This window comes from Abramis brama (genome assembly GCF_963993115.1).
Source record: "Abramis brama genome assembly, chromosome: 15".
In the NCBI taxonomy this organism is placed as follows: Eukaryota; Metazoa; Chordata; class Actinopteri; order Cypriniformes; family Leuciscidae; genus Abramis; species Abramis brama.
The window spans coordinates 22,836,571-22,854,339 of NC_139977.1; the positions used below are offsets into that span (position 1 = coordinate 22,836,571).

Genomic DNA, 17,769 nt, shown 5'->3' on the forward strand with positions numbered 1-17,769 from the left:
CACTAAAAGCAGAAGCGCTTGTCTTACTCAGAAAACTATTTTAAGCTGTTGCACCTGCAGAAACATGCACTTGGCTTCAACACAAACTATTAGAAAAATGCCATGAAAACTCAAAGCCATTGTTTAAAGTCTTCAAAGTTTCCTGTATAATACTGTTAGTGGGTGTGTTGTTATGGTTTTGTATACTACATTTCTAAAGTATTACTATTGTGCTTAGTATAAACACATTAGAGCCCGACCGATATATCGGCGGGCCGATATTATCGGCCGATATTAGGCATTTTCCTAACTATCGGTATCGGCATTTATAATGGCCGATAAATTAATATTTAAAAAAATGCAGCAGTGATTTATGTAAGGATGGCGCTGCCAATAAAGCACCTAAAAGCTGTCACAAAGAACGGGCAAAAGTGGCAAAAAAATAACGGCCGCGTCCATGTAGACACAGTGTTAAAGCGACATAGTGTTAAAGCTCATTCTGCTACGTTACAACATCAAGCAATATTCCAATAATTTATGTAATTATAACACTTTATATAGGGCCATTTTGCATTAAGAGTAGCCAGATGGACACGCCAGACGCGACACGTTCAGAATTAATACACTTTTAGTAAACTACAGAACAGTGCGAGCGGGAAGCGGCGCACCTCACAGGCAGAGAACGCGTCCGAGAATGGACACTGCATTAGTGATATAAAACGCACACACACAGGTCTGTTAAATTAAGCAATACTTTTAAGGTAGTCTAATATTTTTCTGACTAACAAAATTACTGACACAGTAAAGGGTAGATTTAAATAAAGAAAAACGAAATTTAAATAAAGAAAACGAAATTTAAATAAAGAAAAACGAAATTTAAATAAAGAAAAACGAAATTTAAATAAAGAAAAACGAAATTTAAATAAAGAAAAACGAAATTTAAATAAAGAAAAAACGAAATTTAAATAAAGAAAAACGAAATTTAAATAAAGAAAAACGAAATTAAGTTAAATTAAAAAACGAAATTAATTTAGATTGATAATAACGGGTAAAAAGGCTAATACATTTTGTTTCTATTATTCCATTTTCCACAATGTCAAAGCAACAGCTTAACCCAAAACACAAGCTCAGACATGCACTTCGTCCATATACAAACTCCGCTGTTCTGCGCTCTAGCCAGAGAACACTCCCGTTGCTGGAACACTTGCGCGTCGGTTCTGTTTCTAGCATGCATGCGTTTTCCGCGTGGCTCGAGCCGCGCCTGAGAGACGCGTGTCACACGCAGGCAGTGTGCAAACTCCAACCTGTTAACATGGGAGCCGAAATAAAAACGGCCATGCCACGCAGTCAGTGTGTCGCCGGCCTTATTCAAGCGCGAATGAGAACCGTTTCGCGTGGGATCCCAGATGTGAAAAAAAAAAAAGGAATGTCAAATTTTCAAATCGAATACCAACCCACCGAACGAATATTCTAATATTCGGGTCCAGCCCTATAGCCTAGTTTCACGTTTAGTACATTTTGCTTACTACTTATTTAAAATAGTATAAAACTACTGTACATATGTAATTATAAACGTTTTCATTATGATATTATTAATTTTACTTTACTAAAAAGATCTGAGTTCTTCCTCCACTGGTAGATATTAGAGAAATTAAGATTAAAAATAGAAGATAAGGTTTTGTCAGTGACACTTTTGATATATTTATTGATACAAGTTATGTTTTAAATAACGTGACTAAATTAAAAGACAAAGTCGTTAGTGAAGATTATGCAACAGTATTTAGAATATAATATAATATAAAATGCAATGCAAACTAGCTTGGTTACAGCTCAAATTCTCATTCTATCATTCACCCTGCCTCCATTACATATCTTTGTCACACAAGTGTTTGATCACCACATTTGAGTGATCATTGCAAAACGTTTATATATTTATTCTGTTTATACTGTGTATTCTATATACAGTACCCATCAAAAGTTTGTACACACCAATTGGAAAGTGTGTCCAAACTTACTGTACTATAATACACATAAATAATATTGCTACTGTATCATAATATACACATAAATAATATCGGCCGATATATCGGTATCTGGCTTTTTTTTATCGGTATCGGCATCGGCGCCCAAAAATCCATATCGGTCGGGCTCTAAAACACATTTTATGTTATCCATAAATAACTAGGATTTGCATAATAGACTTGCCAAAATACTGCCCAAGAAATCCCACAATGCAATAAGCTCACTGACTTGGCCCTCTATTTACATGCAGTGAATGATCAAGAACAATGAGTTCAATGTTTTTCACAAAATTACATTATATATAATATACAATTTCTTAATCTGATTTGACTGCAAAGACATTTTTACACAAAAGTATATTAAAAATGTATCAATGATTTATTGTCAAGATGATAAACCATTCACTGAATTAATAATGCATCTCAGTAGGGTCGTGACAAAAAATATTTTTTTTATCATTATGCATTCTGTTTGGCATGCTTTTTTATTTTTTAAATAGTATGCAACATACAGTTTATACTGTGAAGTATTCAGTACTATGCTAGTAATCCATTTCAAACACAGCCAGATAGTAATATATAGTGTTGCATCCTGCAACTGTCTGCTAATTCAAATTAATTAAATCAATCAATCTTCTCTACAAATGTGGGACTGTTTGAATTACACAGTAAAATTAGCAAACATTTAAACATGATTAAGTTGGGAGACAGAAGCAAGAGCGGAGACATGGAGTGTATAGAGTTTATGAGCCATGTCGTAAGCCAAAATAAACACACACACAAAAAAAATACAAAATCAAATCAAATAAATTTCACAGAATATTTCAAAAGTCCTTTTTAAACATTTGTCCTTGCACTAAGCACTACCGACATGACACTACTGCCTGGAAATATGACGTGAAACTGAAAGAGAAATAGAGACAGTGGCAGAAATATCTAAGCTAGAAGAATAAATCCCCCTGGCTACAAAAAGTTATTATGTCAGATTCAACCAAAAAGAGAAGGGAGAGAGTGGCCTCCAGACACAATGGTGTCCAGTTTTTCAGAGCATTCTTCATTTTGGAGCTCCTCAGGGGTGGGGATGGGTGTGTTCTGAACTCTCTGTTCTTCTTCCAGATGTTTCTTGTTGTCTAGATGAGGGGAGGGAGGAGAGGTTATACAACCATAACTCCTCTCTCTGAGTGCAGAGAAAAGCCGGAAGATGAAGGCCTAAGGAAGTTCACAGACGCTAGTCAGCCTTATTATTTGTGCTTTTTTGTTTTGTTTTTTACTAAACCAATGACATCCTCAGAAAACCCCCTCCTCAAGACTAAATGATTATGGAGGAAGAGTGAGTTTCATTTAGAATGCTCTATTTTACTGAGAAGGCTGTGCCTCAGATTCCATCAGATCTTCACTAGCTCTTTTGTTTTTATTGTTGTTTTTCCATTCAAGTCGCTTCCTGCTGGATTCTCAATTGTTTCAGCTCTAATCCCTTCACAGCCTATTGGTTTCATTACCAGCCTGCCTTATTGCTGCCACATTTCTCAACTTTTCTCCTCCTTAATGGAAACAGCCTCTCCATAATCATACCCGCGGTTACAATGTCTTCTTCCAGCACCCAGGAAATTGCTTTTGCAGGTGCGATCCATCAAGACTGGACACATGGTCTCTTTTAACAACAAAAGCATGTTTGGGAAAACTTCTTTCATTCATTATTAATGCATCACAAAATGTTGTAAAATGATAGACATCAGTATTGAACAACTGTGACTAACCATACTCTGTGTAGTAAGACGCTCCCTTCATTTTTCTACAGGGAATCCAATTTGTTACTGAAATGAACAGTGAATATCAAACCGGACGCTGTGCATGATCAGATAACCCATCATGCACTGTGGAGAGAGGCGATTATCTCGTGCTGGGCTGCGTGGCCTTTTCTGGGAGAGAAAATGAATCTAGGCACTAGTGTCCGTGATGATTGTTTTAAATAGAGCCTGCTGAAGAACATGAGTGGGGTAACTGTAAGCAGAAAGTACAGTGATCACATGGAATCACCTGTAAAGCATAGTTAGATGTTTATTATAGGGGTGTCCCGAGCTAGGGGTGTCCTGAGCCGAGATCTCAAGGATCGCTATCTGGGCAGATTACGTTTTTTTTTTTTAACTAATCTGTATCGGGTATCTTAAAGGGTTATTTCACCCAAAAATTTTAAACAGTAATTACTCACCCTCATGTTGTTCCAACCCCGTAAGACTTTCGGTCATCTTTGGAACACAAATTAAGATATTTTTGATGAAAACTGAGAGCTTTCTCACTCCTTCATAGGCTGCTAGCGCAGCGACACACCATCTCTTTACAATTCGAACACATTATTTTCTATGAGTGTACACAGACCGGCAGCACCATTCGGCGTCTGTCCACGGCGCCCAGCTACGGCTCAGGAACCTCCTGGAAAATCCTGCCGCGCCACAGAGCACCATTTACATAGTTTTATATTAAATTTACATTATATTTGTCTTAAATCGCCGTTAATTTACATACTGACTTCATCCCGTGCTGCAAGATACATTTAGTTTTACATTCATTTACAGAAATCAGCTGCATAAATGAAAATTGCTGATGTTATCGGATTTTCTGGTGAGATTCTCAATTAATTCAGTTTACAGACTGCAGACTCCACAACGATTGTAAGTGAATCAATGTTTGTGGGGAAATTTCCCGCATTATAAGTGGTAGACCTGCGGGTAAATTAAAATACTTGAAGTATTATCTGTTATATTATTTATTTTAATAGTTCAACATAAATGTTCAAATTTAAATTTTTTAAGAATTGTTTAAAGGTGTCTTTTTAATAATTAGGCAATTAGGTTGGACCATACTGGCCAATAAGCGATAAATCAACTTGATTAAACGATTAATCAAGCACTTTTTTTTATTGGATACTAAATGAAAACAAACAGCACTCCAATTAAAATAGTGCTGAACTTTATTACAAAAAACAAAAAAACAAAAAACAGTACTGCACCATGAATATTAGGGGTGTAACGGTTCTCGGTTTAATAAAAAAAAAAAAAAATAGAAACCGTACCATCTCCACCCACGGGTCAACACTCACTTGCACCGCAGTTCATCTTAAATCTTACTATAATATGGTTTGTTGAAAATAACGCATAAAACAGACAGACAGATTCACGCTAATGTACGTTTCTGTCGATGGACACATTCTGGCTTCCCAATACATTTCAACAGTGATGATCCAAAAAAACGTAGACAAAACACTCACTCTTTGTAAACTTTGTTCAATGGGAGTGCCGTACGCTCTAATATGATCAGTCATTTACGCCGACATCACCCGGGTGTTGATAGCTATGGAGCGCAGGTGAGATCTGAACAGCACACATTGCTATCTGTGTTTAAACTAAACTCATTTAAGCCCTGCCAATTTAAACATTCAAGTGCAGGAAGACGCGAATGAGAACTTGCGCGCACGCTGTTATAAGAATTGTGCGCACTCATCCGAAGCGCGCACACGGAAAGCTGCGGATATAGAGTGCAAATATAGAGTATAATAGAGCACATATAGACTTAATCTCTATATAAAGCATACAGACTATATTAAAGCCACAGAAAGACAATGTGTTCGAATTTTAAAGAACTAAAAGTAATTTTTTAAACATAAAATAAGTAGCGTTTCAGAAAACAATCTGTTTAGTTCCCACTTAATACTTCCTATTCTTTTCCTTTTATCCTATTCCTTTTTCTATTTTCTGAAAAGCTCCTTTGGAACGATGTAAAACAACAACTTATTCCAAAAAAGTGCTAAACAAATTCAATTAAATTTAATGAAGTGAGAGCTATAAATGTATAGAATTTATTAGCGGACATAACAGTTCTTTTTTTTTTTTTGTGCCCGGCTCTATTTTGAGCTCAGTTTAACAGATTGCCACTAATCCAGAGTCTGCTCAGAGGGAAGCAACAAGGGGAATGGTGGAAACGATACACAGCTTCCTGTTTGCATGATTAACGAGCATGCCAGTTGGGGATAAGATCAATACACAGAAGCCTTTTACAGGACTCTCTAATGTTGCAATTTCTACCTCTGCGCCGCTCCTCCTCCTGTTCCAAAGCCATTTTATGAGATATGATCAATTCTGGTCAGTAATGGGATATTAGTTAGCTTTGTGTTGGTGGGGGGGAAAAAACCCAAAATGTTACTTAATAGGCATTGCACAGGAACCATGTCTCTAGAGACAATCATATCTGTGATGTTGTTGATAGAGATATTAGAAAATATTAAGAAGCTTATCATCATACACAGTGAGGTGCTGACAGGAGGAAGTGATGGGAGGGAGTGTGTTTATAAAAGGAGGAGAGGATAGTTTCCTTCTCCTTGCCACACCATACTGATGGTTATCTCCACCCCAGTCAGAAAATAAAATCAATCAGCAGCAAATACTAACGAGTCGGTCCCAGCAGGATTTCGCTATTTTTTTTCTGTGTGTGATTTTTTGCTATCAAAATGACTGATTTTGTGGTGGCAATTTCCCCAAAAAAATGTTTACCACATTTACAAGATTATATATAATGTTATTTGCTCAATAGTCATACATGGCACAGAGGGAAAACAAACTGCATAAATTATTTTCAAATAAAAGCATGTTTCTTTATAAAAATGTCTTTATAAAATGTAAAATTGTTCCAAAAGGTGCATCTTGAAGGAAAAAAAAAAGGGGGGGGGGGGGGGGGGGGGGGGTCGTATTATATTCTGAACAATATGGTAATGATAATAATAATTGTTATTGTGGTTGTTGTTTTAGCTAGGTAGGCTAGAGTAACTGTGTACATCTACCTTTAATAACATGATGTTATGTTCATGTTTCTCCTGTTGTTGTTGTTTGATTAAAATTAACAAAACAGACAGCAGTGTGTAGGCTATATTAGGTTGCTATCACTTTAAGACCTACAGTAATGCACGGATCCTAATACTGACACGCGTCCCAAACCGTTTTCTCTTTGTTTACGTGAGACATAACCGCCAAGACAGGACATATAAACACAATTATGTGTGCATTTGACTGTTGAAGCACAATAAGCCTAGAAAGTGAGCACAATTCAGTATTTGCAAGGTGACAGGCAAAATGCGCACGGACAGAACTAGAAGTTATGCTGCTGTGGTATGCCGTTTCAGTTTTACAGAGCGTGCAGAGCACCATTTTATTCGGTCTCAGTTTATAAAATTTCCGAACTTTAGATAGGGCTCAATATTTTGACTAATTTTCAGCATGCCCGGGAGTCTGAGCCGCCATCATTGATGAACGAACATAAACAGAGCAACTAATTTACATAATCGATTACTTCAATGCGTCGTTCCAGCTCTACAAGAGAGAAATGTGGGAATGTGAAAGAGTCTTTTGAGCATTGGCAACTACAGTTTCTGTCTTAAACATCCTGGGGCAGGAATCAGAAACACTTAGGAGAAGGAGACGTCATCAGAAGATGAGACAATATGAAAAGACAGGTTGAAAGTTGGCAAGAAGTATATACAGAAGACAATGATGTATGAAGATGTTGCCAGCCAAAAAAAAAAAAAAAAAAAAAAAAAAAAAAAAAAGAAGCAGCAGCCATCTGTTGGTTGTGCCTTACTGCCCTTCCACTCATATGGGTGCTGAGTGCCCATGCTTGGCTCAATGCGCTCTGAAAATCAGGACTGATTCCCCGGCTCATCTGTGTTAATATTCCACAACAAACTGCTCACAGATGGAGCATTTAGGAACATAAGCTCCCTGTGTGGGTTCCTCTTTACTTCATTTCTCATCACTTGTGATGGAGTTGCTGTCTCAAAACCCTGCAGGGATTCTGTTTCCTCCTGGCTATGTTGAGTTCGAAGGCCACCAAATGATGTTGATGTTAAAATGATAAATAATTTGCTGAGAGAGAGAGAGAGAGAGAGAGAGAGAGAGAGAGAGAGAGAGAGAGAGAGAGAGAGAGAGAGAGAGAAGAGAGAAAGAGAGAAAGAGAGAAAGAGAGAAAGAGAGAAAGAGAGAAAGAGAGAAAGAGAGAAAGAGAGAAAGAGAGAAAGAGAGAAAGAGAGAACGAGAGAACGAGAGAACGAGAGAACGAGAGAACGAGAGAACGAGAGAGAGAAAGAGAGAAAGAGAGAAAGAGAGAAAGAGAGAAAGAGAGAACGAGAGAACGAGAGAACGAGAGAACGAGAGAACGAGAGAACGAGAGAGAGAGAGAGAGAGAGAGAGAGAGAGAGAGAGAGAGAGAGAGAGATTAAAACAATGCAACTGTTCAGTCTCTCAATTATCCTCAATTATCATTCCCCCTTCCTGGGTCCCACTTTTATAGTTGTTAAGAGTCACTCTTATAAGCCATTGCTTATGTATAATGCTGTTATGGAACTTTATTACAGCAATATCAAGGACGGTCCAACAAACATAAATAAATAAATCTTATGCAGACATCCTGTTGATTGCTACCACACTCTCGGATTTCCTCCAGCCATTCTCTTGGATATGAATTAATCGGAATGGTTTCATATATCTTGCATCTTTCATCATGATCCTCCCTCTAAACAACAGCAATCTGGCCTAGGAGAGCTACCGTGAATTGCAATAATATCCTCTCATGAGCTCGGGCGACATAAGATCAATCTATCAAGCTGAAATATATGGGTCAAGCCTGGGCTCCTAAACATGTCAGGTCATGGTGTGAGGTCTTGCTTAATCCTTGTGAACTCACTGCTTTCTCTGTTGCTTAATAAAGGGTCTCGAGTAAACGGTTCCATGCATTCCAACGGACTAAGACAGATCACAAAAGCACAGAGACATGAAAGATCAAGCCCTGACAACCACAGACCAGCAGTGTGTTTCTCTAATCTTTCGTCTTTTGTCTGCAAATAAAGTAGACGTGTGCATATTGTAATTTAATTGAGTAGTCTCATATTTCAATCCCATTCACTTTCTTTGAAGCAGCTGGTCAAAGATGCGTGATACAGGAAGTGTCCCTAACAAGCTCTATTGATGAAATTACCTGCACCCAGCTGCCAGGGGTCAAAGTTCAGAGAAAGGCCATGCTTATAGATTAAATTAACCTAGTAAGAGAGAAAGGCTGACCTCACAACACAGCCAGCTCTCCACTTCAGAAAAGCTGGTACTGAATTTGAATTTTGGAGCTTCCCTTCTGAAATGTCAGGCTCTGTTCTGTGTAGTACAGTTTTGTAAATTGAGCACCACAATTAAATCCAAATTAATCCTGACATGCTGATGGTCTTTTCAGCATTCACTTAAGAGCTAACAGCAATGACGCCTGCTTCCAAACATTACAGTTGCTCACCCTGTCATTATGCCATCTCCATTCACTTGTCTCAGACAGAGTTTAATTATCAAAACCCATATTCTCTATTGTGAAAGCATGATTAGTGTGATGATGGTTCCTGCTAGTGTATTTAATCTTCATGTTGCTCTTTCAGCTTGTTCACTCAAATCCACAATAATAAAAAAAAAAGAATCAGGATCCAGCACAAAGAGACCTCCAACAGATGCCAGAGGCCAGAAAGTGTGGTCAATGTCTGCAAACAGAAGTAAATTGTATGAGATTGTGGCTGAAGGAGCTAGCAAAAGGGAGAGAGAGGGGGGAAGGGAGGGGGGGGGTGGTTAGGAGTAATAAATCAGAACGAAATCTCAAAGATGAAACCCATTATCCTTCCAGCAGAAATACAAGAGTTATGAGAATGAACGCATCTAAAAACAGAGCTAAAATGAATAGGCTGTTAAAGGCAAATGGGGAGTACAATAAAATGCATTAAAGTACTACAGTGAGCAATGGCTCGTCTTACTCTTTCTCTCTGCCCTGCGTACGTGCTGAAAGACAGGCTGAATTTTCTAAGAGGAAACAACAGACATTGCTAACTCCCTAAAGCCCTGAAGAGAAAGGGGGCAGATCTCGCTGTTATGACTGAAATCCCTAGACTGTCCCCAGGCCAAGCTGGAGGTGATGGGAAACTACACACAGGTATTGAAAGAAAGTACACACACACATTCTCACTACTGGCGCCTGACTCATCTCTAAGGTATTAGTTGCTACCAAACACCTGAGGTAAATAAAAGTAGAAAAAAAAATGTAAGAATAAACCAGACTTCAAAAATTCAAAACCAACAGAGCTATATATGTCAGACAGAGCCAGAAGAAATGTCCCCCTCCTGGGACCTCTGATCCACCTCAACGTATTGTGCTCATGACCAAACCCATGTGCAACTCATCAAAAAGGCAAAAATATTTAACAAATTATTCAGCTTAAATAGCGAAATACACAATCCACATAATATCAGTGCATAATGATAGAACTTCACAATTATTTTAAAAGGGATAGTTCACCCAAAAATGAACTTTGGATCATCATTATATACCTGTATTAATTTCATTCAAAACAAGGACTGTTTATAGTGACTATTTACCGTCAAGCTATACCAAAGATACAAAAAAAACCCACCCTAAAAGCATATCAGAGCATAGCATTCTACTACATCCAGCCCGCATCTACATCCAGATTTAAAAAATAAAGCTTTGAAATCAATGATGGCAAAATGGTACTTTGTATTAATTAAACATGATGTGCTGTTTTGGAAGATGATCTTGAGTAGGATGTGACTTGGGTCTGTCTCTCAATCTCACACAATAGTCTGTTCTCACGAACAGCTTCAGAAGACATTCAATTTAGCACAAATATGGACTAGCCCATTTTATGACACTTTTATGGTGGGCTTCTGCTATAAAGATTCCGGAAAAAAAAAGAAGAAAAAAATTATTTAAAAAAAAACTTTTGTGTTTTCTGCAAAAAAATACAGGTTTGGAACAGCTAATAAAAATAGCATTTTCATTTTTAGGTGAATTAATCTAATAAAACAACCTTCATGTCAGACACCAGTAGTAATCTAGCATTCTTCTCAAAATACACAAGAGCTAATTTGAAGAGAACTCATCTCTTGAGAGGGGATCATATCCTTTGCATTCCACAGACAAATAAAACATTCATGGGAATGTGATGTAAGCAATTATGATTTGAGAGAGAGGAAAAGCATCTCTCTGTGTGGCTGACACCAACAGTACTGACACTTGGGCCTTACTTGTTATTGCACATTCTTTGCATACACAATGCCTAAGCGCTTGCACAGTACCATTCTTTTCGGAAACACTTGTCTATTAACTAACGCCTAAGGCTGTCCTTCCAAAATTTACCAGTACAATGGGTGTTTATGAGTGATGGCCTGCTCGAACACAAGAACCTGATTATGAAAAAGGCTTTCTGCACTAAAATGAGGAACATGTGAGGCATGCAGAACAGCAGAAGCTTCAGTATCGATGGACATCCACCACAAACAGCCCGCATAATCACTTCATCCTGATTTAATGGAGGTAGTAAATTAACAACCACTGTGTATCAAAGCACACCGTGACCTTTGCTGCGTATAAATCACAGCTTCCATTGTGCTGCCAGATCTCCCTTTCAAACAATTTGTCACAACGTAATACCACACAAAACCCTACCATGTTGGGGAAGCTATACGGTTGTGGGAGGATGAAAGGTCTGCCTCAGCAAATAGCAGCTAAAACAAAAGCCTACAAGTGCTAGGTGAAACAACTATACAGTCATATGACAACATCTGTACAAGTATAAATCATGCCATGGTAAAAGTCAACAAAAGAGAAGCTTTAAGGTTTACCACCAAAATAAAGGCTAGATGGTTTAATGTTTGCAAATGAAGAAATTAAAACAGCCATAACTAAGTACGGCTGTCACGGTTCCTTGATTAAATTCGAGTGAACTGCATTTTGCCCATGTCGATTAACCGGCAAAACCGGCAGAATCCATGAACCGCATTATTAGACCGTTTTCAAAGGCTGCACAATATATTAAAACCATTTAAAAATCATAATATAGCATAGTGCTATTGTATAATCACAAAAGCCCTATTCGCACTGGATTAGTATTATCTGGGGACATCATGTGATTTAGAAATTATCCACATCTGAATTTCGTGTGGCGCATTCGCACGGGATAAACAAAGCCTCTGATTTTACTCGAATTTACTGACTTAGGCTATCTCCCCGATATGATGTCAATAGGCTATTGCTTGGAAATGTCTTGTCGTTATAGGTCTAGCTGTATGATATATCATGAACAGAAAATATGTCTTTACCGCATGCTGCTATACATGTCATCCATCTCCATCTAATCATTCTTTTTGTTTTCGCTCTTCTGATGATTTTCAGCTTTCTCTTTCTGCAAATTACAGTTGTATGGTGTAGGTATAGCGATATGACCCAGCACCCAAAATACTATCAAAACACTCCAATACAGCCTCTATTCTTCACGAAAGATGGATAAAAAGGTGCACAGGAAACAAAAACCTTGAAAAAAATATATATATGACCCCGCCAAATCACAGACATGCCGATTCGCACAGGACTAATGTTATCACAGGACCTCTGTGTTCGGCGAAATATGGTAGGTAATTGCAGGGGAATTTTTACTTTACAAATTACACACATGGCCGATTCGCACGGGATTAAGATCACAGACAACCTCTGCAATTATTACAAATGACTAGAGGTCACCAGGTAATACTAATCCAGTGCAAATAGGGCTAAAGGCTGTGATTCAGTTAAAGGAAACCTATTATGCCCCTTTTCACAAGATGTAAAATAAGTCTTTGATGTCCCCAGAGTGTGTATGTTAAGTTTTAATTCAAAATACCTAACAGATAACTTTTTACAGCATGTTTAAATTGTCACTTTTTGGGGCTCAGAAAAACCCACCATTTTAGTGTGTATCCCTTTAAATGCAAATGAGCTGCTGCTGCCGGCACAGGGGGCGGAGCCTCACAAGCTCCACTCAGAGCCAGGACAATCTCATCTGATTTTACATTTACATGTATGCATTTGGCAGACAATTTTATCCAAAGCGACTTACATTGCATTTCAAGGTACACATTAACATTCTTATCAATTCTTACTTTCCCTGGGAATTGAACCCATGACCTTGGCGTTGCAAGCGCCAACGCTCTACAGTTTGAGCTACAGGAAAGATAATATCAAAACAGAAACTCTCAGTAGCGGTGTCGACCTGGAGTCGGACAATAATGCCTACAGAGTCAGAGAATATGCTGTATGGAAATATAACAGTTATTGTCTAGTTTAATTACGGTTATAACTTATTTTTCATCTTGCTTTTATCCACTATTAGTACAAGCCTGTTGTAGCGGACCGCGTCCGAATGATGGCCAAAAATATACTGATGAGTTCAGTGAAGTTTATTGTAACTTACAAAAGATGAAGCGTTAGTTTTACTCCAGAGAATCACTGTAAGAGCTGAATAAACACAGTATAAGAAGTGCGCATTAAAGTCTTGTCCATAAACTCTCTCTCCCTTTCATTATCATCAACATACACAGCGAAGTAAACAAAACACTCGTTACAACTAACAGTAAACAAATATATACACACCTTTTCAGTAGGTGCTTAAGCTGGTAAACTGTATATCCGTAAAACGACTCGATGAGCTGTCATAAAGTGCGCGCTCTCACTTTCATTTCTGCCGTGATCAGTAACGTTAGGCAAATCGCTCCGGAGACTGTAAGCTGATCCATCAGATCCATCCTCGTGCAAAAGTACGTCACACTGCCCCGAATCTGAGAACGGCTTGTTCTGATTATGATGCTTATGATTTATGGGGATTTTTAAAAAAGCACTAGGTGGATTTTTATCATTATAGGGTGGTTGTACACACTGCCAACACACATTTATGTTCAAAAGCCATGTAAAAGTGAATTTTGCATAATAGGTGCCCTTTAAATGTATATATGTGCTGCGGGTTTCAGGGTAATAATGTGCATTTGTAAACACATAGCCTAAAAAGTCTGACGCCCTTTGTTTATATGCATATCTCAAATAAAAATCTAACATTGCAGATATTAACTACTGAAATGCACAACTAACACCAGTGCTGTAGATTTGTATAACAAGTCATAACACTCTATAGTACTTTGTAATAAAATTCTCCCCAAGTGTTTATTGTTGTATCAGATTTAGAAAAGGATTGGCTGTTGTATAAATGTAGTCATCTGTCCCTAGTGAGTTTGGGTTGCTTATAACATTCACCTGAACACAATGGTCGCCATTTCACCAGATTTGTAACATAAATAGCCTAATTTATAAACCAACACCAACACAGAAGAATACATCAATATGTTTCTAAATATCATATGCCAAGTGTTGTTCAAAATAAAAGTTTACCCTTGCTCTGAGGTCGCATGTTTTGATGTCCACGTGTTCTTGTACAAGAAATGACAGTGGCTGTAGCATTGTGTTAACTTCCCAAAAGTATTTGCCAGCTACCCATAAATCTGTAAAACACTGCAGTAAGCTGCAAGACCATGGTGCTAAATTCAGTCCAGAACCCCAGATTTAGAAGCAAAAATATAAAATTAGCTTAATTTAGTATTTGTTTTTTACCATTTTTTTAATTTACAGAATTTTACAACAGTAGGCACCAATGCAAATCTCAAATCACGCCACATGTAAACTATATGACATATAGGGGTTATTTTCTAGACATAAACCCAATTCAGTAATACTGTCGAGACATGCCGCTAAAGAGGTGGGAGACACAGTGTCAACACTTAGGCTACATCATGCTTCTCTGCATAGTCACATTTACTGGTAGGAACTGCTGTTGCCACACATTCCTTCACAAAGAGCACTGGCTGAAAGCCACATTCCTGAAACCCACGAAGAACTTGATGCTTTTCCTGGTTTATGTTTACAGAGATAAGAGCCTTGGCCCTCCCTTAACATTAACCTTTAAACTCTGCACAGCCTTAGATACTTGCGTTCAAACGATCAGGCTTATACATACACAGTATGCACAGTACTTCAATAGGATGTTCAACTATAAATACCTACATGACATTATCTAAGGAAAGTTTAAAAGACACCTGTGTGCAGTGCATCCAACTGTTTGCTGTTTGCGAGACCCTAAAAAATCATTGAGACTTTACGTGTGTGCAGTTATACATAATATCTTAAACCATGATAATGATGACACTATAAAACATAACAATATGTTTAGCTTAATAAACCCATTTTCGATTAATCGATTACAGCTCTATTAGTGATTGCTCAGACACGCCAAAATGCTCGACAACGACCCCTGTTGGTAAGAATCAGAGTAGCAACCTATGAGAACAATACTGCACATTCTCCATTCTCCTGCTGTCAATACTATCATCAATCCTCCCTGCAAAGGTGACAAGCATTAAAAATACAGCCATAAACATTAACTTACCTGTGACATCTGAGGCCTGAAGTTGATCTGCTTTAGGTCCACGGATCCAGGAGACAGATTGTGCAGGATCTGGCACAGGAGCACCCCATCTCTGAGCGCCTGGGCCAGGTCGAACACGACCGCTGAGGGCCAAACAACCCGGTGGTTCGGGGGCAAAACCTTACAGTCTATCAACCAGCGACCGCACTGCCTCCACTCCTCCATATTGACAGAAATGAAGCAGAATAATGGCAAAAATAAAAACTAGAAATCTCGCAGCCTGGCGCAGGCAAATACAAAAAAAAGTGCCAAGATAAAGCTGACGTGAAATTATCCCAGTTCCTCTCTGCAGTCCAAAGGGCACTAAACTGCCAAAGGTCAATTATATGGGAATGGTTTTTCCCAGGATACACGCTTAACAACTTTTTTAACGAATTCAATCCAGCTGGTTTGAGACTGAGTGCTACTAACAGCTCGGCATGTTGCAATATAGAGCTATTTTAGAATTTGTATTACGAAATTATTTCACTTATTGAGCTAAATTATAGGTAAACTCAAATAAATGACGTACAGTAAGTAAAGAGCTAATATACGATTAAGATGTGTTTTCCCCTCAGAGAATCAGTCGAGTTTCCTCTTCTTCATCATGGACTGACATATTTGGCTCTGCAAACGCGTCCTGTCACAGCAAAAAAATGTCTCCCAGGACAACAATAGATATTTTCCTTAACAAGAAATGCTGGGAAAGCCTGCAAAGCAGCTGCTACACGCAATTTCGGACGGTTTATCAAAGTTCTACCGTTACATGAAGGAATAAATCCATGGTTTTCAGTCTTCAGTAGATAGCTCCTCAAAAGCTCTCGCGCACCAGGCGGGATGTGATCTAAATAACGTCCAACTCCAGACAGAATTCGGTCCAAACTTGTTTTTAAAACTTCTTGAGTAAAATATCACAACGCTCCGTGAAACACACAAACTCTGGCGTATTTGACGCGAAAACTGTTGTCCGTCCCGCTCCTTTTGCTTCCACGGATAGAGGAACGCCGCGAGGGCTTGCTGCTGGACATTCGTCCGTTGAGTCGCGATGGTTTTTCGATGGTTTCTCAGTTCATCTCAGTGTAGATGGTTGGAGTGTTTTGATTTCTCCGCTCGCGTGAAGTGTGAACGCGTGAGCGCGCGCAGCAGCAGGAGAAAGGGCGCGCGGTGGTGAGATCGCATCTGGGTTCCGGTTGCGCTCGTTCACGTGTGAGGAGGAGGAGAGGGTCGGTCTCACTAAATTAGCCTCTTTTCTATTATCTTGGAAATTCTGGAGACATCACAATAAATACGAGCATGTAAAGAAAATGAATATTTAGCTTGCCATTATCACAAAACTCACCCGACTGGTCGAGCAGCATCTTGTATCAACTTTATTTTTTTTTAATTACTGGCTAACTGTTATTCACTTGAAATGTTGATTTGAGTTTAAATTATATAATAAACTTTCTTGTAGATTATGTTAAAGCTAAAACTATTTAGAATGATAAATAAATTATAAATTAAATTATCTTCACAATTGTTATATAGATTAATATATATTTGTATTACTATGCAATCCAGGTTACTTTGTCAATGGACAGGTTTAAGTATTTAGGATTCCCTGGGAGACTTCAATCATGAAATGTAGTCTTGATCAGCTTAATATGTGTGCCAAGTAATGTATGTATACATTTCCAATTTTTATTCCTTACAATACAGTATTAACATAGTAAAGTCTCACTCCATTTTATAGGGCCCTTCGATTCACCTCAGTGAAAGTATTTACATAGATGAGACATGTATGTTTTGCTTGTCTAGATGGAAACTTTCTGTAGTGTGACTATTTTACCCTGGGTCCAATAGGAAAAATCGAAAATTAAAGCACATTCAGCATATGAAAGATGGCTTTTTGTGTTAGATGCAAGTAGCTGTCACAATACTAAAAGCATTGATCCATCTTGGTCTCTCTCTGCAGTATTGTGTTAGTGGGCACCATGTTCTAAACACTGCAGCAACAAGGTCACATGTTCCTTCCCTCAGAAAGTGACTAAAACCCGATACATGCATAGTGTGCGTGTGTAACTGAATAAATGATTGGGCCAGTATCACTCCAGTTTTTCCCCCATTACTTTTTTCTATTATTATAAAACTTCTGTTAGCATAATATGTTAAAAAAAATTACAATAATCCTCTTGTAACCATACCAGATATAAGCAACTCCAGGAGAAATGGAACACCATTCCCATCTAGTGGTCAGAGGCGGTACTTCAGTGGTCCTGTCCTCAAACGGTGAAAAAGATGACTAGTTTTACCAATTCTTAAAACTAATCAAATTATGAAAACATAAATTATTCATATCATAGTTCATAAAGATTCATATCACTGCAAAAAGGCATGTCCACAAAAAAAACAAATGAGCAAAAATTGAAAGTAAACACAAAA

General features: G+C 38.2%; 1 protein-coding gene across 6 annotated transcripts in view; it reads right to left on the bottom strand.

Moving 5' to 3' along the window:
* Window positions 1-16,551, bottom strand: part of vav2 (vav 2 guanine nucleotide exchange factor) — a 191,369-nt gene extending 174,818 nt beyond the window's left edge. For all 6 annotated transcript variants that reach the window (XM_084136322.1, XM_084136321.1, XM_084136319.1 and 3 more), the window contains exon 1: window positions 15,331-16,551. In XM_084136322.1, coding sequence (XP_083992448.1) covers window positions 15,331-15,534 — 204 coding nt within the window. In that variant the 5' untranslated portion in view covers window positions 15,535-16,551. The remainder of the gene's footprint in view (window positions 1-15,330) is intronic.
* Between the last annotated feature and the right edge of the window lie 1,218 nt (window positions 16,552-17,769).